At 41.5% G+C, this 24,512-nt stretch overlaps 2 protein-coding genes and 1 long non-coding RNA gene across 3 annotated transcripts; 1 reads left to right on the forward strand and 2 right to left on the reverse strand.

Moving 5' to 3' along the window:
• Positions 1–203: 203 nt before the first annotated feature.
• LOC108892149 (keratin, type I cytoskeletal 50 kDa-like) lies at positions 204–1,820 on the reverse strand. The gene is given in 4 exon segments (XM_018689571.2): positions 204–340; positions 343–422; positions 686–768; positions 1,301–1,820. Coding segments are annotated over 4 exon segments (684 nt in total). The 5' UTR covers positions 1,685–1,820.
• Positions 1,821–5,941: 4,121 nt separating this feature from the next.
• On the reverse strand, positions 5,942–8,740 carry LOC108892151 (keratin, type I cytoskeletal 13). Its single transcript, XM_018689572.2, has 7 exons — positions 8,227–8,740; positions 7,854–7,936; positions 7,442–7,598; positions 7,142–7,303; positions 6,898–7,023; positions 6,575–6,798; positions 5,942–6,214 (listed from the first exon to the last, which is right to left on the reverse strand). The coding sequence occupies exons 1-7, from the start codon at positions 8,662–8,664 to the stop codon at positions 6,025–6,027; spliced, it is 1,380 nt and encodes a 459-aa protein (XP_018545088.1). The 5' UTR covers positions 8,665–8,740; the 3' UTR covers positions 5,942–6,024.
• A 2,983-nt stretch (positions 8,741–11,723) lies between these two features.
• Positions 11,724–21,589, forward strand: LOC108892150 (uncharacterized). The gene is made up of 6 exons (XR_001962419.2): positions 11,724–11,803; positions 13,067–13,173; positions 19,283–19,430; positions 20,138–20,203; positions 20,825–21,016; positions 21,578–21,589. It is a non-coding gene; the product is annotated as an uncharacterized LOC108892150 (long non-coding RNA).
• The last annotated feature ends 2,923 nt before the right edge of the window (positions 21,590–24,512 follow it).

Here is a 24,512-nt window from a genome sequence, read left to right on the forward strand (position 1 = left end):
GCAGGTCCTGCAGAAGAACATCCAGATCAACGAAAAGTTAGTTGATGATTAGATTTTTTTTATTTAAATATTTTTTAAATAAAACTTTGGACACTGATAAGTTGAGACTGGCATTTCTTGGAGAGTTTGAGCCTTCAAGAAAAAGTTTCAACATCTTCTGAATTTTCTTTAATCGTACTGCTTTGATAAAGGCATCCTCTATGTCACTGGTTGAAGTACTTCATAATGTATCTTAAATCAGAGTGAGCTTGCAGTTTCACACCCACCTCCTCGTGGTTCTTCTTGAGCTGGATGAGTTCTTCCCTCAGTGCCTCGATCTGCATCTCCAGGTCGATCTTCCCAGAGTCAGCTCGTCCAGGACCCTCCTCAGCCCGACGATGTCGGCCTCCACACCCTGACGCATGGCCAGCTCGTTCTCAAACCTGTAACGGCAGCAGCATCGGTCACATCAGCTGCTTCATCCAAAACACGAACATCACAATATCAGACACAATACTAATGAGAAGTCAATTAAATATTTCCCATAATCTGGGGGCTGTAAGCAGCAGCTGATTACTTGTAGCTCCATCAGTAAATTCTGTTCAAGGAGATTTCTGGGGTGGAAGGCAACAGAAAAATAAGACTTCATCTTACAGCTGTGAGTCATACTGATCTGAACTGCAGCTACTGGTGTTTGGATACTCACTTGACCTTGAAGTCATCAGCAGCCAGTTTGGCATTATCGATTGACAGGTAGAGAGATCCGTTTATGCGGGTGGCGTCAAAGATCTGAAAACAGAAGGAGTACAGATTTAGGATGTTTTTCATTTAATTCACTGATATCAACAAGTCTCTAAAGGGTGAACACAAAGTTTTGTGAGGCAGCTGCACATCTGATTAAAAAAAAAAGAAGATAAGACTATGTAAGTAAAAGTCAAATTTTCCCCCTCTTGTTTTAGTGGTTTTCTGTTCATGCAAAACCAGATGCAGAGCCTGAGTGCTGCGGTTTGCAGGTGGCCTCGGTGTAGTTTGGGTGTGGCTGCACCTGTATTCATCCCTACAGGAAACAATGAGTCATGTCCGTGTGCGGCTGCAACTGTGCACCTGCCTCAGGGTGTTTCATGTCAGTAAGGACGGAGCTTTTGTGCCGGAGAAGATTTACTTTTAAGCATAAAAAGCTTTCAGACAAAAGGAGCATCTTCAGTTTCATGCAGAGTTCTTATCTTGATATTTTCACATGATCTCATATTTCTAGTCTTTCTTTCTTGTCTCTGCTATAGTCTTAGACAAATCTGAGTACAGAATCAGAACCTGGTCTCACCTGGTCTTGCAGCCCACTGATGACAGCCTTGTATGCAGAGCAGTCGTGGCCCTCAGGTTTGGTCTTGCTCTCCAGGAACTGTCTGATCTTCAGCTCCAGCTCGGCGTTGGCCTTCTCCAGGTTGCGCACCTTCTCCAGGTAGGAGGCCAGACGGTCGTTCAGGTTCTGCATGGCCATCTTCTTATTGTCACTGATGTCGATGGCGTCAGCCAGGTTGAAGCCTCCTGCAGCAGCACCACCGCCAGCAGCAGAAGAGAAGCTCCTGGCAGCACTTGTGCTGGAGATGCGGACCCCATGGCCTCCAGAGCCACCGTACACGCTTGGGGCCTTCATGGACCCGAGGAGGCTGCCCCTGGTTGAGCTGGTGCGATAAATGCTGGCCATGGTAGAGGAGTTTGCCTGCTCTGGATGGAGAGGAGAGAATGCAGGAGAGATGGGACACAGCTCCTTTTATGCCTCCCTGAAAGTGAGGGAGGGGTTCAGAGTCCAGCCCCCATCACATGCCTCAGGGCAAGACACACATGTCGAACCAGCAGAAGGATGTCAAACAACCGCAGCAGCCACAAACCAGTCACAGCAGGAATTTAAAGTATAGGCCTGTTGTACAACAATATCACATCCGCAACCATGTGTTTGCTCTGCTATCTGTATCTGAAATGTCTTTCAGGTGACTCAGTAATGTCGTTTGTTCAGGTGTATCTTCTTCACTGCAAACCTGATGAAATCTAATCTGCTTCAGACTTTTGCACATTTCAAACCTTCAACCCTTGACTCCTCTCTGCATGTCCAAACCTGTCTGCTGTCCCTAAGCTGCTTGTGTTTCTTTGGACCATACAGGACTATAAACAGGCTCCCTTCTCTCTCCTGTTATTGTACAAGCAAACAATGAAATGCTTTGTGTCAGCTCCTCATTCAGCCTCGGTTTGCTGTGACAAAACGCAGCAGGAAATGAGCCGTTATTTACCCTGCGGCTGGTTCACAGTAAAATTAGTTTATGAGAAGTTTTGTCTGAAAAAGAGTCGAAACTCAGATCCAGAAAAACCACTGACAACCTCCATCATGTAATTTGTTAATTAATCTTCATTTAACCAGACAGAATCACGTAAATCATGTTTGTGAAAACATATGACAATCTCATAAAATATTATGCCAAGGGTTTCCAACCTTTTTGGTTTGTGCCCTCATGTCATGTTTCAGATTTCCTAAAACATTTTCCCTTTAAACTGCTCATATAGTTTCTCTGCAGTAACAGTTTGGTAAAGTGTCCAATATTTCACAACCCAACTCCAAAACCTGAGAACAGATCAGTGAATTCAGAATTTTGTTCTTTTTTTATTTCCTCTCTCCTCATATTTATTTGTTGTCCCTTTTTGGGGGTTCGACCCCTATGTTGGGAATCACTGGACTGTACTATAAATCTAACTGCAGCCACTGGGAACATTTTACTGCACAGAACCGGTACTTTTACTTTGGTACTGTCAGTACATTTTGCTATTAAGAAATTTTTGATTGTCCATTTACTTAAGTGTTATTTTGAATCCAGTGCTTATAAGTACAATGAAGTATTTTTATTTTGCAGTCAGCATTGCGAGCTGTAGAAGAAGAATTAGAATACTATTTATTAAAGTTACACTAGAAAGTGTAAAGTAAAAGTCCTGTAATTGAACTTTACAAAGTATAATGAGTGAAATATTGTGTAGAAATCTTGTTAGAGAGGTTGTATTATTTTTATTAATGTGTAAATTACATTGTTGGATTTTTGTTTTTTATTATGTAGCTGTGTATGCTTTGCATGTTAAATGGGAGCATAACAACATATACATTTTGCCATTTTAAATCCCAGTGTGTTAGAGCCATAAAACAAAATCATCCAAAAATGTCCTCACTTAAAAAAATGTCTCAATTTCCAAATAAATCTAAAATTTCTTTTAAAAAAATCTTACTTTTTCTCTGAAAACATTTTCATGTCATGTCCTAAGTTTCATAAAATGTCTCCACTTAAAATATCCTCAGTTTTCAATGACTTGAAATATGCTTCACTCCGTGTTTATTTTTGTTTTATTTTATCTTGAGTAAATATTTGCTGTTTCTTTTAACTTCTGACTTTAAATTATTTGTTTGTCTTGGATTCTGAGCAGGTTTCCTGAGTTCTTTATCAAGTTTTGTTGGAATAGTTTCCAGTGTAAACCTGTAACACTGAGCAGGTTAAAATGACTCACTCCATCTGAATGCTCGTCCTCTGGTAGTAAAACCAGCCAGTGTGTTTTTACAAGCATTTCAAACTGGCATGCACAACACAGGCAAATCTTCAATGAGTGTCACCATGGTTACCTGGCCTCCTTCAGTGTTGATGTAATGAGAGTAAATACGCCGGTGGCTGTTTTAAAGTGGAAGATCAACTCCAGCTGATTACAGCTTTACAGGCTGCAGACTTCTGTAGGGACTTAGTTTGTGTGTAAAGTTGTGTTTTTGTAAGGACCAGCTTTTTTTTTTTTGAAAGTTAAGACATTTTTTAAAGTATTTTTAAAAGATCAGGACATTCCTTGGAAGTGAGGACACGTTTTTGGAAAGTGGGTATTTTTTTTAGTGAAACTGAGGACATTTTTTTCATGTCCTCAGTTTGCACTTGATTTTAGGGTTAACATTAGATTTAGGTTTAATTCAGATTTATTTTTCGTTGGACAGTGCCCCTGCTACAGTCAAACTGTAAAAAATGTCCCCATAGCTGTTTATCACATCCCATAGTTGTTTATTGTTCAGCGACCTCTAGTGCCTATTATAATAATGACAGGAGAAAAGGAGGATGTCAGGTATTGTAATATAAAGGCCGACAAAGCACAATGAAGGTCCTCTCATTTTAACCTCTCTGCCTAAAATTAATCAAGTAGTTTTTCTACCTAAACCCAACCAAACCATGACTGTTCCTTAAGTTTTGTGTTTTGTTTTCTTCTGACGACAAAGGCGCAGTATGCCTTCAACAGGTCGTATCGGGGTTATGGACAAATGATTTATATGGTTGTGTTCAGACAGTGATGGCCTCCACTCTTCTTTTATAAATTAGAGCCAGAGGCTGTGTTGATTAGATAAACAACAATCCCCACAATCAGGGATGTAGCCAGGATTTTATAGATACTGTAGTCATGGGTACAAACTGAAACAAACAACCTCATCCACCTGATAAAGTTTTGGCTTGTCACCAACCAAACTCAATTAAATTTTCTAAGCATTGAAAGAAAATTCTCCACATTTTGCATTTTTGCCTGTTTTCTTTCAGTCTCCAGTTGTGCTCCTTATGATTTGTGGTCTCTCTCAAAACTACTATGTTAAAAAAAACAGTGACATTTACATAGGTTTAAAAAAAACAAAGACCAATGAAGTTATTTTTCCACATTATGGTGAGTAAGATAAACTCCTGCAAACCTTTAATACTATTTCTCTCTCAAGTCTTTTGGACTTACATTTTTATCAGAATCAGTTAGGGATGGGATGATATATGATTTTACCACCCGTTGCGGCTTTTAAAATACAACAAATTCATTGTTGTAAATTTCCACCATCGGAATAATTGTGAATGGGTATGATTGTTAATATCATGACGAATTACTTTTTTAAAAATCTGTTTAGCCAATATACAGTCCTGTAGTGATTTTTGAATTGCCACAAGGGGGAGCTGCATCTTTCCAGTCGTTACAAAATACTAAGCCTGTCACCATGAAGGCTCGGCTCGCCCACTGTATCCCCCGCAACAGAAAGTTAAATTGGGTCCAACAACCTCCAGTTTGAGCTCCTATCTGTATGACAACCATCTATCCATCAGTGTTGATGTTTATCTAAATGTTTGTTACATAATGATACTGTTTTCATCACCAGTGAATTAAGCTAATGTTAGCCAGGTAATGTTAGCTATGTAGCTAAACAGCAAATAGTGGAGTTGCGGTCTCTGGAGAATTGACTGCCGTTTACCACAGCTTTTCTTTTATTGTCAACCGTAACATTAATTTGACCACAGCCTATAAGGAACAGTTAAAATCATTCTAAGAGTTGGGGCACCCCCATAGCTGAATGGTTGGGACATGTACCGCATGGGCCTTAGTGCTCTGAGCAGCTGGTCCCCGGTTTGACTCCCAATCTGGTTGGATCTTTGCTGCATGTCATTCACGTTTCCTGTCTCTCTCTCACAGTCCTATCTAATCAAATCTAAGAATTTAAAGTATATTTTAATGATTATTGCAATAATATCTATCACAACTATGCTGGCCAGGATAATCGTGACATGCCTAGAATCAGTGTCCTTTTAAATTGTCATGGGCTGTTTACTGCAGGGAAAGAGATGTTTATATTTTACATTACGTTTTTTGACAGAGCTGTGGCCCCATGCACAGGTATCTCATATTTGTTTTATTGTTAGTGAGACGGTTGATATTTTGATGACATAATATCTTAAAGAGTGAACTATACCTAATCGGGTAAAGGAAAATAATCACATTTTAATGGTAAACTAAATATTTTTTTTTGTTTTTTAATTATCTTATTCCTGCACATTGTTAACGCCTGGGGTGCCAACTTCTTGATGCTGCACCTAGCGGTCATTAGAGGAACTGCAGCCCCTTTGGGTGAAAAACAAAAACACAACAGAAGAGGTTTTATTTTGAAAGCGCCTCAGCAGACTTTTATTTGCATGTTTATGTCTGTGTGAGAGCAGAGAGAGCGCCTCCTGCTGGTGCTCACAGGGCCTCGGAGATGGTCTCTTTGGAGCTCACCACCATTCCATCCACCAGCTCCTCTACGACAGTGATGATTTTCTGTTTGGTGACAGAGGTGGAGACGGGGGCTGCGGAGGCGGAGGCGGAGGCGGAGGTGGAGGAGGACATGGAGGAGGACATGGAGGAGGAAAAGGCAGATGAGGAAGAGGCACTGCAGGAGAGAGAAACAGGAGTCAGATTTTGCGGTTTTGTCAGATTTTTTCTAGACATTCATTCTCAGTTAATTTCTACAGCTGCAAAAAGTCTTTACGGACACTGATGCACAACAACTAGCATCATTTCACAAAATCCTTTTGGTGCTTATTTGAGCCTGTAATCTTGGGATATCTCAAACCTGGAAATAATAATGAAGAAATGTAAAATGTACTTTGTCCCTGCTTCATTTTATTTTTGGGGCAGTTTGTCAATTTTAATGACTTAGTAATCAATTACTGAGCTTTAGTGTCCTTAGTGCCTTAGAGAGGTTGGATATGAGAACAAAGTCATTCTCAGAGAGCTAAAGATGTCTCACCTGCCGCCGCCCTCTCCATCCAGCAGCCTCCTGTACTCAGCAATCTCCATCTCCAGTCTGGTCTTGATGTCCAGCAGCATCTGGTACTCGTTGGCTTGTCTCTCCAGGTCAGCCTTCAGCTGCACCAGCTGCTCCTCCATCATGATCACCTGGTTCTGGTAACCCGCCAGCTGCATGGCGTACCGGTTCTGAGTCTCAGCCAGGGTGCCCTCCAACCCGGCTTTCTGCAGAAGAAAGAGTGAGAGGATGGTTCAGTTTGTTTATTGCCTCAGAAAAAATCTTAAATGATGACAAGAAAACGTGTCCTGAGATTCAATGCTCACCATGCTGAGCTGCGACTGAAGCTCGATCTCTAGACTCTGTAGCAACCGTTTGAGGTCTGTTATCTCTGATTTGGATGTCTGGATGGTTTCTGTGCTGGCTGCTACTTCTTTGTTTAGTGTTTCTGTCTGTAGAGAGGGAAAAGACAACAGCATGGTCATAACATGTTTACTGGCAGAAATATTCATTTACTACTCAAATATTTCAGTTTGGACCAACAAATGTGACAGAACATCACATTCTCACCTTTTGTTGGAACCAGGCCTCGAGGTCTTTGCGGTTCTTGGCGGCGACGGACTCGTAGTGTTCTCTGATCTCTTCCATGATTGCCGTGAGATCCTGCTGAGGACCGGCGTCCACCTCCACGTTGACCTGACCGCTCATCTGATTTCTCATTGCCATTAGTTCCTACAAACCAACAACAATACGGTGGAAGTGAGGATTCAGTGCTCACAAAACCTTTATCCGACTGCAGCAATCCTTCTTCCGCTAAGATGTTTCTAGTGTCTGAGGGAACTGTTTAATAATCTCTGAGAGGACACCAACCTCCTCGTGGTTCTTCTTGAGGAAGATCAGCTCCTCCTTCAGACCTTCGATCTGCATCTCCAGGTCGGACCTGGCCAGAGTCAGCTCGTCCAGGACTCTCCTCAGCCCAGCAATGTCGGCCTCCACCGACTGACGCATGGCCAGCTCGTTCTCGAACCTGAGCAACAAACATGAGGTTCATTTCTAAATCTATACCACTCTCACTGGATCAGAGATACAACTTTTCTTTGTTATTGATTATTTATTGGTCATTGGTCATGCCAAACTTCGCCAGAGTTGTACAGATTTATTTTGCCTCCTCTGATCTCAAGATCTGCATCAAGTTTTGCAGTTTTAAATCTTGATGTCACTGGCCTTTAATGCTAATTTCAGATTCACTTGTAGCCAAACAATAATGAATGAATTCACTCACTTGAGCCTGAAGTCATCGGCAGCCAGCTTGGCATTATCAATGGAGAGGTAGATGCCACCGTTGATTTTGGTAGAGTCCTGGATCTGGGGGATGAAAGAGGAAAGAGATGCTGTTAGATTTCAGTCTTCGCTCTTAAAGTTCTCTGTTCAGGTTGGTGGACAAAGTAGCAGCAGACAAAAAACATGATATTTGATCTCAGTTGGAGCAGAGGTTAAAGGTACATTTTCAGATTTCTTTTCATTCAGCAAGTGTTGACTGTTGTTTATCTCACCATTAAACCTGAGCTCTGATGCTGTGACATTTCCTAAATCGTTTCTCTCAATGTTGTTTCTACAGGAAGTTCCTGTTCAACAGACTTTGATGGTGAGCCTACCTTTCCCTGCAGGTCTGCGATGGTAGCAAAGTAGGCACTGTAGTCTCTGGCGGAGGGGGAGGCCTTGCTCTCCAGGAACTGCCTGATCTTCAGCTCCAGCTCGGCATTGGCCGCCTCCAGCTTGCGGACCTTCTCCAAGTAGGTAGCCAGACGGTCATTCAGATTCTGCATGGTGGCCTTCTCGTTGGTGGAGATGTCCATGCTGTTGGCGTCACCGCCGCCGAATCCAAAACCACCAGCTCCACCTCCTCCGCCACTTCCTGCACTGTAGCTGTAGCCAAAGCTAGCTCCACCACCGCCGCCTCCGCCATGCATGGACATGGAGGAGCCACCGGTGGAGATCCGGACATAATTGCCACCAGCACCGCCGTGCATGGACCTACTGCTGCTCATGTAGGCGCCGCCGCCAACAGATCTGGTGCCTCTGTAGAGGGTCATGACTGTGTCTGGTGATGAGGATGAAGGAGGCTGTCTTTCTGCTTCAGCTAGAGAGGAGAAAGTGGAGAGCTGAGAGAGAGGCAGATTTTTTATACCATTAGATGGGTAGGGGAGGAGGAGGAGGGTGGCAGAGGGCAGGATGGAGAGCTGGTGCCAAGCCGGGGAGGAGACACATGTTTTTGTTTGACACATAAACACAGTTAATGGGCGGCGGGTGTGTCTGAGAAATGTGGAATCCACCCATCACCTGTACAATCACCTGCTAATTTACTTTACATGCAGAGAGATCCTCATGTCAACTCAACACTCATCAAAAGAAATAAAAGGTTGGGGCAAGTTTAGGCCTGGAAGACTTTTAGATACAACCACAGATTTAAAGTTTACTCCCTGCATGAAAATTCATGTCCATCTGTCTGTGCAGCTGTAAAAGATTGAGTGACCTTCCTCAGATTTTCCACATTCTGCTGTTTTACGAGTGTTGGATGAGTAGATGGTGGAGACAGAGCCAGACTGGATTAAAGAGTAAACCACTTGTTTGATCAGGATGAGTCGTCGTCAACCGTCTAATCTTGAATAAACAGAGCTGACTATAAACTGAGGCAGAGGAGCAGCTGATTATCTATTGTTAAGAACAATAAAAGAACCAAAGCTGAGGGTTAAAACTCAAGTGGCAAAGATCCAATGACGAGTCTGTAAAAATCAGGAAATGTTAAGTTAAACCACAGAGATTAAGAGAGATTATTGTACTTAAAGATGTTGTGAAGGGTTTTAACAAAACAAAATCATCACCGCAAACAACAGAAATATTTACCAAGATGAGCTTTGACACAGGAAAAGAAAGGACAGATGATACCAGTGTTTCTGAGCCTGTTTCCAAAGACGACCATTGACCAGTTCATTGCATTGATCTGATGGAAGAAGTCCAGTTGTTTGGAAATATACAGCAACTAAGTGCTTAAGCAAATTTAAGGTACTTATACACTACTTGGGTATCTCATCTTTTCTACTTTATATTTCTACCCTACTGCATTTATCCAACAGCTTTTTATAGAAAATCGGTGCCTGGTTGTGTCTCCTTGTCCTGGTCCAGATGTCTTCAGATGAGTTGTTAACAACTTCACCAAAGTCTTTTCACCTCTAAACCTCTCACATGCATTTTTTTCTATAACTGTTAATGATCCACAGATCAAAGTAAAATCCATAAACTGAAAACTAGGGCTGTTCTGACGATTAAGATATTTAATCACAGTTGATTGTCCCTAGTTAACTCGCCATTAATTGCAAATTAATCACACATTTTTCCTATTTTCTATTCTTAATGTACCTTAAAGGGATATTTTTCAAGTTTTGAATACTTAATAAAATACGGGAGTGGACACATATGCTTGCTTTATGCAAATGTATGTTTATTATTTTTGCAGCAATCCAAAACAATGACAAATACTGTCCAGAATATTCTCCATCAGTTAGTATTTGAGACTCGACATGCTCTGGTGGTAACTCACTTCACACTGATAGTAAATGTAAATAACTTTGGTCTTGTGGAGAGAAACATCTGGCAGGGCTTTGACCATAAACTTGTCATTCAAAAAACCCTTTTCTTTATCCGTTTCTGCTCAGGGTTTGTTTCTGCTCGCCAGCCACAACGTTACTGCTCCTGATTTCTTAAACTACTGGGCAGGTTATGAATCAGAACTTTTCTTCTCTCCTCTCATCTTCTCATAAACCCAGGTGTCTATCTGGTGACCCTGTGGCGGGGCCAGACCCCCAGGTTGGAAACCACAGAACTAAACTATCTAACTTAAAGTAGTTAAAACCAGCTCCAGGCAGACGGTGATTGACAACTCACTCTCTTCATGTGTTGAATCAACAGAAACTCAAACATTAGAGCAAAAGGTGAACAAATAAGTAAATATGTTTAAGAAAAATCTCTGGTTCAAAGGCACAAGAAGCCTGTGGATGTAATAACTGGAGGAGAGAGGCCAACTGCAATTCCCAGGGTGCATTTCACTGTCAACATCTTATGCAATCTGCAGCATCTTATTTTGAACTCTGAATCAGTCTTGGATGAATAGATTTCTGCAGTGATGATGTGTTTCTGTAGTCCAGCCCTGGAGTTAGCATCAGCCTGGTTCCTCCACAAAAAGCCAATGGTCCAGGTTTAGTTGATCAGATCATCTTCACAGATGAACACCACTGTTCTGATGTTTGAAGTAAGAAGCTAATGTTAGGCTATAAACCAACTACACCACGGTCACATGACGTCAACGTCTCCACCACTAAGCTTCCAACTGGTCATTTCATTTAGCTCTGAGCTCTTCTCCAAAAGCCTTTCTTCTTAGAAAGTTAGTGAGAGTTTGAAAGAGCGTGAGTAGAAACACAACGAGGCTGTAAAGGTGGACTGGTGAGTAGATGGGTTTTCATGTTAACGTCCCCGACAACCTCTGTAGTCTCATTTAGACACTCGTTAGCAACCGCCTTTTTTAAGACACGTAAAAGCTTCAAACATCAGGAGTGGGGGATTTACTGACCCATTTTATGTCGGAGAATAAAACCTGAAAACGTCTTGAGCTTATTTCAGACATTAAAAAACCCAGAAGTGCAGAACTGCAAACTTATTTCCAGGTTTTAGGCTCATTCCTCCAACTGCAGCTACAAATCTGTGCTCTTGGATTTGTAATCTGTGCCCACAGATTTGCAATGAAAACAGATTAATGTGTGTATCTACCTGTGATTCAAAAACCTAATCACAAAAACCTAAAACCTCAGATACATCGAGTAAAATAAGCTAAAATTCCTCTGTGCTGTAGGGAATATATTTGTTGCAGAGACTTTGGGGACTTTAAACATCTTCAGAAGCATAAAGTTTCATTTAATTTTGTTGAAAGCAGCAGTTTATTTCCACATAATCATCAGTGTCATTGTCATGTTGTGTAATAGACATTTTTACAAACTGGTGCAGCCACATCAGTAGATTAACTGGATGTGTTAATGCGTCCTGGAGCAAAGTCATTTAGTTTTAATAATTTACCTGCAAAATGTTTTCTGTGCAGTGTGGGTGTAGCTGCATGGTATTCTGCTGCAGGCGTGTTCCCATCATCTGCAGCTGTTACTCTCAGGCTGCAGGGGAAACTGACAGGTATGTACAACACCCAGTCCTTTTCTCCTTAACTCATTAGAGCTAATCATTTGATTTCACCTGAATTCTGAACATGTTTGTTTAAGAGGCGTATAAACTTTTGTCTGGCTCTGAAAGGAAGAAAAATAACAGTTGGACAAGACAAACATAAGGACGATATTTAATTGTGACAACTGTCAGCAGGGGATACCGCCAAAATAAAAGCACATAAAATATAAGTCATATAAGCAACATAACAGATAATAAATGTCTGAATAAGACTGAAAATCAGTCTTCAGCTGTGCAGACTCATTGGGAGAAAACCTTTGTTTGAAGTTGTAGTTTTTAAAGTTTCTTGTAGTTTACCTGCAGGGTGGTTATTATCTGCTGCTTTAGGATTTGGGTCTTTAAATTTTATTGTTTGGACAGAAAAAAAAATTACAGTTTGAGGAAGTTTATCTGTGGGTGTTAAACCCGGAAACAGACCTGTTATCAGATATTTGATCACTGATAGCTAACGTTAAATAGGCTTTGTGCCCTGATGCCTGTGGTTGGATCACAAGTACCTATAAGCCCTTTCAAAGTCACTTTAGCTTTTAGCTATAGCTCAGAGTCTCTACAGCTGTCTCAGATTAATGCAATGTTAGCTGATATTTGATCACTGAAAGTTCAACTGTGCAAATTTTCTCGTCTCTTGTACTTTTTTGTCAGTGTGAGGGCTTAAAAATCCTGGATTTAAGAGCAATAAACCTTTCACAATTGTTATGCTATCTTACCTGTTAACTCATGTCTACTTGCTGATGTTCTTACTAGTGTGTTCTACTTAAGTTGGTTGAGCTAAGCTACTAATCATGCTATTGCTGATAGCTCAGCCCTACTATTTATGGTGTGCTCCAGTTGTTCTTGAAAGTCAAAATTTCCAAGGAAACCAGCAAAGTATGTTAGGAACATGATACCTAGGAGACAGTGTTGGATATTCACACTGCAGGAATGTTCATTTTCATTTTCTTTGGTTGAAATTCCCACTATATTTGGATGGAAACTCTCTGGGCAGATTTTCATAAATAAGATGATCTGGTTTGATGCAGCATGTCTGGGTTTTGCAGAAGAATCCGGGATCAGTATCTGTCTCATGATCGGAGTGAGCGTAGACCCTGTTCTGCTGCATAATGTCAGAAGATATTCAGGACCACAAATCATCCGCTAACACACAGTGACAGGTGAATGGCATCAGCCCTGACATCTATTGTCTTATAACACACAACCCTCCCTCTCCTGCCTCAGGGAAACCTGCCCGGCCCACTGAGCCTGTTCCAGCTCGCCCCCTCCCACCATCAACCTGTCAGCCTTCACCTGAATCCTCCGCCTGCAGCTCCAACCTTACATAACAGGTAACCTGAGAGGACCCGCCCTCACCTGATACTGGGGGCGGAGCTTATATAAGGTGTTGTCACCTGCGGGTACACACAGGAATGTCTCTCTGACACTGTGTAGGTTAATGAAAAAAATAAGGTCAGTGCAAGAGATATAAGTAAAAGAAAATGGGATGAACAGTTGTGTTCTTGGTTGATTTATGCTCTTTATGATTCTTAATTTTAATGTTCATCAGTTATTAGTGTGTTGTTAAGTTTTGTTTTTGTGTATTAATTAGAATTCAGACTTAAAACCAGCCTCTGCAGCTGAATTGTATGCATCAAAGCCTAAAATAAAATGTCAAAGGTTTCTTACCGTTAGTGTTCAGCTTTTACTCCTGTTCACAGTCACATTCATGTTAAATACCAACATGAAACATAACATGAGGTGAGGAGATCTTTCCCAGAGCAACAAAATCTCTTGAATTATAAATAATTGTAGGAATTTTCTGGCATTTTCAGTCTATAAAGAAAGTTTATTTCTGTAGAGGAATCTGACCTCTCTGCTGCTGCTGGTGGTGGTGGTGGTGGTTTACACATTCAACATTAAGAGTGGCTGTTTGACACGTGTCAACACTGTAAACACAACTGGTATTATCTGACTTCTAGTGCAAAACTTTCACACTTTATGTTCAGTGAGATGACACAGATGTAGATGCAGCACACGTCAGAATATAACTAATCGCCTCAACAGTTATTATTGGAGTGATGTGATAATTAATAACCTCAGCTGCAAGTTTGTGTCATCTAGAGCCTTTATTTACAGATATAGTAACCACACAGACACATACTAGGGTTGTAACCCATTCTGTATAATACAGGAAGTGGGAAATAAAATGCTTTGTGTCTTACTGGATCAATATGAGATTGAGTTAGGAAGGTGGCACTCATAGTAGAAAATGAGATCTTTAACTGCTTCTGTATCAGTTACATTACATTACATTACATTACATTGACCAGACACTGACAGACAACAATGGATATATTTCAGTTTTTTGATTAAAGTTATTGTTATTACACCTTCTTGGCTGCAGGATAAAACCAATGTTAAACTTTCTGTATCTGATGACCACTGCGTAGAGTCTGAACATCAACTGCACGTGAATCCTTCAAGCAGACTAGAAAGAGAATAATAAGAATGACTACATGTTCGTAGTATCATGTCTGCAGAGGAGTGCAACTGCCAACCAACCAGAGCTGGATGGACTTGCTGGGTGGGGGCCTGGGGCAAAAACCTGCTGGCCTTGATTTACCCCCTTACTTCCACCCTCCAGCCACTATTCCCACATTTATTACTTTATGTATGTAGCCTGTCATCTCTAGGTTGTCAGGTATTTATGGTTATCAGGGATATGTACATGAGTGCGATATATAGAGAATGTATGGAGGACGATGGGTCCAAATCAGGATAAAATAAACAGCTGCTGCTGTTACTGATCGTTTTCTCACAGGTGAATCTCAGTGTCTGATAGAGGAATTTAAAAGTCTTGGCTGGGAGGCATCTTTGTGCTTCCTTTGTGTGTTTACTGGGAGGGGGCAGTACCTCAGGTCGGGATCTCAGGTGTCTTTCTGAAAGCAGCCGGAGTCTAAATGTGGGGCAGAGTGTTTTTTATTCTGTTCTTGTACGAGCACTGGCCACCACAGTCTGATAGAAGCTGCAGGAACTAATGTTAAAGGATCACAGCTTTCTTAAGAAGTACAGTCTGCTCTGTCCATTTTTGTACAGTGCATTTATGTTGTTGGACCAGACTGACTTGTTGTCCAGCTGCACTCCAGGCATTTCTATTCCACGATTGGCCACTAAAATCCACAACCATTTCTGTAGTCTTTAAGATGTTGAGTGGTAAATGGTTGTGTTTACACCAGTCGCATCCTCCCCAAGTACAACCAACAGCTGCAGAGTTTTATTACAAGTCAGATGTGTCTAGTGTGAGAAGGAAAGGGGACTGGACGGTTCCCTGTGCTGCTCAGGACTTTTCCTGAGACTCAGTTTTGGAGTCCACATACTGAGGTCTGCAGGTTAGATTGAGAAGTTCTGACAGTTTCTGACAGTTGCTTCAGCAGTATCTAGATGAGCACGGGTCCATGTAGATGAGGGCATCATCCACACTGATGAAAATACTGTATGTTTGTACGAATATACACTGAGGTGACTGTGGCTCAGGAGGTACAACAGGCCGCCCTCTAGTCTCTGGGTGGTTCGGTCCTTGGATCTTCCTGCTCCTGACGGTCAGAGCAGCGTTCACACATTAGATAAATGCAGCCATTTAACCTTAACGCTTACAGCTACATTTTCACACAGGCAGGTCCTAAAGATTATGTAATGGTGGAGTTGATTAAGTATTTTCCAAATGTCCAAATAAACTGAAACCTGACTGTTGTGTCGTTGCTCAGCGATAGCCGCCCACGCTAGTTGTTCATCTAAATACAGACTCATTTACTCATTTAATGTACATACTTCTTCCCCTGAAGAAGGGAGGTGAGGACGTGCACTGCTCCAGAAAACATACATATCTCAAACAGAGACAAAAATCAAAATTCAACCCACTTTAGCTTCATCAATCAATGAAGCATGAGTGCACAGTGTCTATGATCCACACAGATATCATACACACTGAGCTGGGTGTGGTGTCCACATGTGAAAGTTGCTCTGTTTGTGGATAAACTTTACTAAAGAAGTAAAACCTGATGATGTTTTTCTTCTTGGAAGTTATTTCTTTAAGGCTGAGACTCAGACCCAATAGATTTATGTTAGATAACAACCAAAGATTCTTCTTCCTCCTCCTCCTCCTGCTGCTGCTGCTCAGGGTGTGACAGCGCCTGAATTCTTCCCGTCAATCAGCCCGGGGCTTTCTCTCCATCTCATAAATTTTCTTCTTCCTCTCTCTCCTTCTGCCATTATCCGACCATCAATCATTCACTCGCCTGTCATCGTCAACATTCCTCGTCAAATTGTTCGTCAGCACTTTGCACAGAGACCCCTGCTTCAGTCACGCTCTGCCGCTTTGATGCCGCTCTGCAGATACAACAACTGCAGGTTAAGAACCTAAATCCTGCGGCTTTTGATGATAAGCCTCAGTATTTAAAACATTAAATCCTCATGTTCTCACAAACCTCGTCTAACAAAACACAACTGAAGAAAACTACAAAATGATGAAGAATACTGGACTACATGCATATCTTGATTTGCTCAGTTTAATCCTATGTTGTCAGCTTTCCTGCTTTTTGTGTGATTCTTTGTCCTTAAATGCCTCTTTTTAATTCTCAGTTTGTCTCTTTACATCTCCGACAGCTGACACTCTGCAAATATCTTTATGATTTGTTCCAACCTGCCCACTTCTCTGTTCTCCGACCTCCACCAGCACATTTTTTTTTTTTACCATAAAAGGAAATGTTAAAGTTATTTTTACCTGTGGCTGTTTTTCTTTCTTTGGTCTCAAGTTAAGTTGAAGTTCAGGTGAACCGGAGTCTGATTTGTGGCAGACATGGTAGTCTCCTTTTGAGGATTCAAACTAGAAATGACTGAAACTTCTGGAGTAAATGAACGTATCCCAGGAGGAAACTCTCAGTCTCCTAGAAATTCTCCTGCCTGTGGTTTAGACTAAAATGAACTGACCTTTACGTTGGCTTTGCCCATCTGTGTGGTGTGAGGATAGGTGTAAGCAGGTGGGAGGTTCATTCAAACAAGGCAGGTATTGTGAATTGTGTGTATTTTGGTGGAGGTTGGTGGATTGCTCCCACGGGTGGAGGAAGAGTTGTTGCCCCAACCGAAGTATCTCAAGGTCTTGTTCAGGAGTGAGGGGAGGATGAAGCGGGAGATCGACAGGTGGATTGGTGCAGCATTTGAAGTAATGTGAACATTGTACCAGTAGAGCCAGAGCCAGCCACAAAGCTTTCAATGTACCAGTCGATCTACGTTCCAGTCCTCACCTATGATCACGAAATCCGGGTAGTGACGGAAAGAACCAAGTCGTGGATACAAGCAGCCAAAATGAGTTTCCTCCGTAGGGTGTCGACTTAGAGACAGGGTGAGGAGCTCGGAGTAGAGTCAAAAGGAGCCAGTTGAGGTGGTTCAGGCATCTGGTTAGGATGCTTCCTGGGCGCCTTCCTTTGGAGGTTTTCTGGGTATGTCCAACCAGAAGGAGACCCTGGGGTAGACCCAGAACTCTATGGAGAGATTATATATCTCATCTGGTCTGGGAACACCTCAGGATCCTCCAGGAGGAGCTGGAAAGCATTGCTAGGGAGATGGAGGTCTGGAATAATGTTAGTCTGCTGCCACTGTGACTTGATCCTGGATAATCAGAAGAAAATGGATGGATGGATGGTGGAGGGCTGTCTAACTGTCTTTTATTAAGGTTATGATGCAGATGCTGTTGCATCACATTTTATGGTACAATGTGTGAGATCGAGTAGAAAAAACGGAATAGTGTTGGATTGATGCTGCTGCTGATTTTCTCCCTCTCGCCTCAACCGGGTATTACTGCTGTCTCCACTTCCTGGGACTGTTGTTTCAAATTAAAAGCCCTCTGAAGAGTCCTGTAATTGCAACTTCATGACATTCCAGTGGTGACAATAATTTTCCTGCCACTACAAACTGTAAACAGCAGATATAGAGTTGGCATCTTGTCCACAGCTCAGTTATGAAATCCTCCTGCTCCATGTCTCTCCTGTCCTTTATTCACCAAGACCTGTCTCCAGAGACGGCAACTAACACCAGTGTCACATCACTTCTTTTCTTCTGCTGGCATTAGCATGCTGACCAGTTAGCCCCAGCCTGTCCCATCTCATAACACCACTTTGCGATAGTTAGTAGCTGTAGTGTCAGGTTTGTCCCGAGGCCTTTCACTAACCAAAACAAAACAATGACTGAAGCTGTTGGCGAGTAAACAGCTGTTAATGCTAACGGCTATGTAGCAATAGCAAAAACTTACCTATAGCACCTTTAATTTTTATTAACCACATCTTGTCTTAAGTCACTTTTTAAACCAGACTCCTAAACTTTAACCAAGTGTTGCCAGAGCTTGAACATAACCATTAGAAAGTGTAATAACGCTGTAGTCAGGTATTTTATATTTTGTGTCTCAGAAATGTTATTGAATATTGCTTCAGGTGATGACTCAGTAATGAGACCAATTTTAATGATTATAATTACAGTGGATCAGTTTACCACAGACATGACCACCAGAGGCGAAAACTGAAGGGAAGGAGAAAATATAAGAGGATGAGGTTTCTTAATGTGTAACAGGTACATGTTGTACCATCAAACACTTTAGACACACAAACCTGAATACAATAAGGCCTGACAGCAGATCTGTTTCTGTTCATCTGCTGCCAAGTTTCTGTTCTGACGATGATGAGAATCTGTTGTGTTATTTAACTGTTCCTGCCAACATCATCCAGTTCTTCCACTGCTCTGTATGTTTTACCTCTAAGTCTTTGTGAAATACACCCTGGTATGTTAATCTGCTGTCGTCTGCTGCTCATACCATGGAGGTTTTCTGCAGACTGCACATCCAGAAAGTCTGTAAAAATATACTAAACTAAAATCTGTTCAAAGATTCAGAAACTGTAGCATTGTTGCCACCAAACTCCAGTCAGTTTTTACTGGATTTTAATGAAACCTGTTTTTCACCAGCCAGAAATACAAACATGTTTAAGTCCTGGAGTCCTGTAATATTTGATTTAGAAACTTTTGCATTCATACACCAAACTCCAGTCAATATTTACTGAATTTTAGTGAAGCCTAGTCTAGGCTAGTCTGGGACAACATGGCAGAACGCTGCTAACCTAAAACACTTTCTGTCTCCAGGTTTTGGATGAACGGCAGCTGGAGAGATAATTGGTTTCATGCTGTGTTTGATCCAGGTCCAGGTGTTGTAACTGTGTATTAAGGTTGTCATAGGTGTGCCGTTGGCATGGCGACACACTCTTTGGCTGAGATTAAAACAAACTGCAGCGACCAACTGGAATCAAAGCAGATCAATGCAGATTAAAGACAGTTAGAAGATGAATTTATGAGATTATTTTGATCAGTAACGTGTTAGTACGTTGATGCATGTATGAACCTGTCTGTGTGTTCTCACAGGTATTTCCCAGAAGCCTGTTGGAACAGAGCCGTCAACATGTGAGGTATGGAGGGAAAAAACACACACATACCTGTGGAGTATGTGGTTGTGCAACAGTACAGTGACCTTCACTACAGAGCCTCAGCTGAGACCGAAGAAGAGTCATGGGTAAATCTGTTTTGTCATGATGAGCTGAGTTGATGAACTGCTGAGTTCACTGAATTTATTGAGTTAAAGTGTGAAGAAACACAACAGATTTCCCAGCATCAGGGCTCCAGACTGCAACCATTTTGCATCCATTTTTGGAGACAGTGCGACTAGATTTTACACTGGGAAGACCTATAATTACCCTACACAGCATTGCCCATCTTGGAGTTATCTTCGATCAGGATATGTCCTTTAACTCACACGTAAAACATAATGTGTAATATCACAAAAATCAGACATTTTCTGTCTCAAAAAGATGCAGAAAAACTAGTTGGTGGATCTGTTAATTCCAGGCTGGACTACTGTAATTCATTATTATCAGGCTGCCCCAACAAGTCTCTAAAGACTCTGCAGTACTGACAGGAACTAGGAAAACAGATCATATTTCTCCTGTGTTAGACTCTCTACATTGGCTCCCTGTTAAATCCTCCTCCTCTCCTACAAAGCCCTTAATGGTCAGACACCATCATATCTTAAAAATCTCATAGTCCGCCTACAATCCCACTAGAACCCTGTTCTCCCAAAATGCTGGTTTACTGGTTCCCAGAGTTTGCAGCAGTAGAATTGGAGGCAGAGCCTTCAGTTATCAGACTCCTCTACTGACTCCTCTACCATATTCTTATCTCATAACTAGATGTTAATAACTCAGTATCTTCCCTTTCCCATAGTTTCGTGCTCACTTTACATGTCTACATAGAATCTGCATGAAGCTACGTTCATCTTTCCCTGTAAAGGTCAGTAAGTCCTTTATCACACCACCTGTTCAACAAGCCTTAAGAAATTGTCCAGTCTCCTGACGTGTTTAATAACATGGTGCGCTGGTTAATCTGAAGGAAAGCTGCCTGTCTGTGGTCTGATGTTTTATCACCAACAATATTTATTAATTTCAACAACAAAAAACATCCACAATTAACAGCCTCCACATGATTATAAAGAAGGTTAAATCAGTATCTATCTCTGCCTTTAAGCAGATAGCCCCTCTGTAGGTAAAGTTGAGTCTGATTATCTCGGTTTGCTGTGGATGATAAAATGACATTGAAGAAAAGAGAGAGAATTAAAAGATCTGGACTGAGAAAACCCTAACACACCTCTCACTGTCACTCACATGAATGTGTAGGATTATTTTATTTTCTGTCGTATTAAAAAGCAAGTTGAATCATTCCTGTAGATTTAAAAAAACATTTTTCTTTAAAATAAAGCAGCATGTTGTTATTTCTAAAACATCAGTGTCACAGTTAAAATGAAAATATGTTTTCATTTTCAGTCTAAACTCATCTGTTTTGATTAAAGCTGGATCGATCAGCTTCTTAAATTCCTCACTCCTCTGAACATGCCTCGCCTCGTTTCTGTCCAAGTGTTTATCTCTGTAGGCTGAGAGTGACCTTTGACCTTGACATATCCAAGGAAGGAGAGGCTGCGGTGGCTGCATGTTGGAAATCATTGATCAGTGATTGATCCCATGTGACAGAGTTTACAGGCACTGCGTAAGAAACAGTGTAATTGTTGGGGACTACTTTCAGCGGCGGATTAATCCACATCAGAGATCAGTGAGTATTTGGGGCAGTGGGATAATGTGAGTGTGTGTGTTTCTCTGCTCTTATTTTCTGCAGTGTGGAGGAGAGAAGGTGATAATGATCTGAGAGAAGCTTTAGGGCATTTTGTCTCCTCAGTCGTCGTCTGATGGGAGGTTCCACTCTGTCCTCTGAGGATCGCACACATTCACTCCTCTCTGGCTTCTCTTTAAACTTTCCCTGTTTCCTGTTGTTTCCTGAAACGAATGTGGACAATTTTTATTAACAGGCTTTTTATTCTGACAATAAACAGTCAGTACATGTTCTTTAAATACTTAACACATTGTTCTCATTAATGTCAGATTTCTAATCAATTTTATTTTATGTTACCAGTACTTGCCTTTTACTTCTACTTTCATACCTCTCTTACTGAGTTTATTGTCACCTTACTCTTCAATAAAGATGATTCCGGTCTGTCTTTCATTAATTCAGCACATTTACAATGATTTTGAAGGAGGAGAACATTTTTAACAAAAACATGTTTGTAAAGCAGCTCAGTATTTGCTGAACATGTCTGACATTTTGTTTTCTTTGCAGTGTGTAACATGTATGATTAAGTTTACCCACGTGTTAATGTCCAGCTGGAGTGTCTTCATCCTGAAAACCACAGGACTCACTTCTCTTCAGTCCTGGGATGCTTCACTGGGCACAAACACCTGTCTGTGCCACTTGCACCTGGACAGGTGAGGGAACATGTTGGAAATATCAAGCTCACATAAGCCACCATTACTGGCCCCTACTGACCATCTGTGGAAGGTACACATCATTGTTTTTTATCAGTGAGCTTCAGAATCAGATGCTGCACAATCACCTCCTGCTTAAACAAATTACCTCGATTCACTGAGTCCAACAGATGTTACAAACCATCATTTACCATGACTGAACTCAGTCATCCCAGCTGGTCCAATCTCTCCATCACAAGATCAACATTAAGATCTTCTCTTTATCTCTTACCCCAACAAGTCAGGAGAGATCTGGTGTCATGTTTGATGATCAGCTCTCCTTCTCTGACCATGATACATCTGTCTCTTGGTTGTGTCTCGCTGCACTATACAACATAAGAAAACTCTTGGTACAGGCCACGATTACCATCTAGTCTCTCATCTTCTGTCCAGGCTTCTGCTCCTTCTCAGACATTGTGTTCCTCCAAGGATCATCATCTGGCGTCACCATCCCTGCGCACAACGTGTTCTCAGTCCAGACTGTTCTGGTCTGTGGTTCCCTGATGGTGGAACCAGCTCCCAGATCCTGTCAGAGCAGGAGTGTCCCTCTCTGTCTTCAAATCTCTGAAGACTCATCTCTGTTGAGAGTTCCTCCTCTCCTAACACCTCTAACATCCCGACACGACCAACTAACACTGTCAACTTTTTTACTTTATTTAGCTCTCAGTTCTTACTTCAAGGTCTTCTACTGCTCTGAAGCTTCAGTGGCCTAAGTTGTGGACTGTAATTTTGTTTTAACCTCAGAGAGGAACACTCCTTGAACAAGCAGAGTTGCAGCTCTGTGAGTTTTTGGACCATGAAACTAATGTAATATCATTCTCTCTCTGCTGCCACCTGCTGGCCAAACAGGGCTCCTTTAAAACACAACAACAAGCCTCATGTTTGCTCAAAATAAGACCGTTGGGGTTTTATCCAAAATGATTTTTTCCCAGATATTTATCAGACATTTTTTCTTACATTAGACAAAAGAATAAATAATGAAGTTAGGTTTCACTTGTAATTATAACTCAATTGTAACCATTGCTGGTCCAAGGTTTATGATTTTATTATTTGATAAATTTAGGACTGCCATGGATAAAATACGTTCTCGAAGCAACAGCAGACAAGGGCTTATCATTTTAAAAATAAGAAATATGGCAAAAAATGACTCAGGTGATTTATCATTTTTATTTCCAGGATTAAAATTTACAAATCAGATATGAAATTTAATAGAAACCAACAGATGCAAAAAAAAAATCAAACACCACAGAGTTAGATGACCAGAGATATAAAATGTGAACATTTCCAATAAACCTAGCTTCTGGTTTTTAAAGTTTTTTATGAACTGACATGTAAATTATAAAGGTAAATACCAATCAAACAAAGTGATGATTATTGAAGGAGGTGATTCATAATGTGAACAGGACCCACTGATGCCGATACACCAAAACAACGGCTGTAAACCAGATATAAAACCAGGATGTTTTAAAGTTAAACACAATTAAAAAAGTTCTTGATATATGTAGTCAGATTTTCCAACAACAGATCAGGAAATACTTTGAATGAAAGAATGAAGAGAAAAATGTGAAGAAAAATAAACTAAACTGCTGATTTTACACACCAGTCTCTCAAAGACAAAAAATTAATTAAACCAGATAGTTTTGATGCAGATGTTATTGTAACGGTATCTGACGTTCAGAGTGTCAAACAGTTCTCTAAATTTGAAACAAACACAATTTATTCCTATTTTTAAAAAATAAAAACTGAATATAACAAATGTATTTGTTGGCTGTTTATTCAAAAGAAGATATTTGGAATCTTCTTGTTGTTACTTTTTTTTTGTGTGCAGGTGTGATGTCACTAAATTCCACCACAGATAACCAATCAGACGCATGATGTCATCAAGGCCATCAGGATCGGCGCTTGTCACCCCAACGCCTGTGGTCAACCAACGCTGGACGAGAGGAGAGGTAGCTGCAAGGACGAGCAAAGAGCAGATTAAACCAAATTCATGTGTATTTATGTACTCATTGGTGTGTTTTTGTTTCTGACATGTTGTTATTGTTGTAAATTCTCACCTGCAGCCTGTTGCTGTTGTTGAGACCTCTGAGTTTGTTTTCGTTTCTCCTGACTTCTCTCCCTTCCCGCTGCTGAGATCGTCAGTGCTGCCATCTTACAAACACTGATTCTCTCCTTGGTGCCTCCGGCTCCGCTGCCAGTGCTCCTGATTGGCCGGTCACTGCTGCTGATGACCCTTCCCCCTGTGCTATTGGTCCTCCCTGACCTGGAGGAGCTGCTGATCCTTCCTCCAGTTTGGCTACTGATTTTGTCGTTGCTACCTGGGCCGCTGAGTTTAGACCCACTCCCGGCGCTGCTGATGCGATTCCCACCTGCCCCTGAACTGTTCAGCCACCCACCACTACCCCGCTGACAGTCATCCTCCCTCCGGGGCTTGGGGCTCTTTGGCTGCTGGATTTCCTACCTCCACCTGATTGCCCTGCACTCCCTGCACTGCTCCTGCGTCCACTAGCTGAGCTGTAAACAGGTTTCCATTCACCACTGCCAGTGCTACCCATTCTCCCAGAGCTGCTAATCCTGTGGTGCTAGTGAGCTGCTGAGTCTGCCACCGCTACCTGAGCTACTTAACTTGCCACCACTTCCTACACTGTTGCTGCGCCTAACAACACTACTTAAGCTGAGTCTACCACCACTTCCAGCACTACTACGTCTTGGTCCACTACTTGTGTAACTACTTGGTGGGCTGATTACTC

The sequence above is a fragment of the Lates calcarifer genome, unplaced genomic scaffold (assembly GCF_001640805.2).
Source record: "Lates calcarifer isolate ASB-BC8 unplaced genomic scaffold, TLL_Latcal_v3 _unitig_2088_quiver_2246, whole genome shotgun sequence".
In the NCBI taxonomy this organism is placed as follows: domain Eukaryota; kingdom Metazoa; phylum Chordata; class Actinopteri; family Centropomidae; genus Lates; species Lates calcarifer.

Bases quoted from the DNA above. Each gene is read 5' to 3' on its own strand.
- LOC108892151 (XM_018689572.2), bottom strand. From the start codon at position 8,664: ATGACCCTCTACAGAGGCACCAGATCTGTTGGCGGCGGCGCCTACATG. The intron at 7,937-8,226 runs GTAGGCTCACCA...TTCATCCCCCAG, and splicing joins TCGCAGACCTGCAGGGAAAG to ATCCAGGACTCTACCAAAAT. The intron at 6,215-6,574 runs GTGAGACATCTT...TCTCTCCTGCAG, and splicing joins GATGGAGAGGGCGGCGGCAG to TGCCTCTTCCTCATCTGCCT.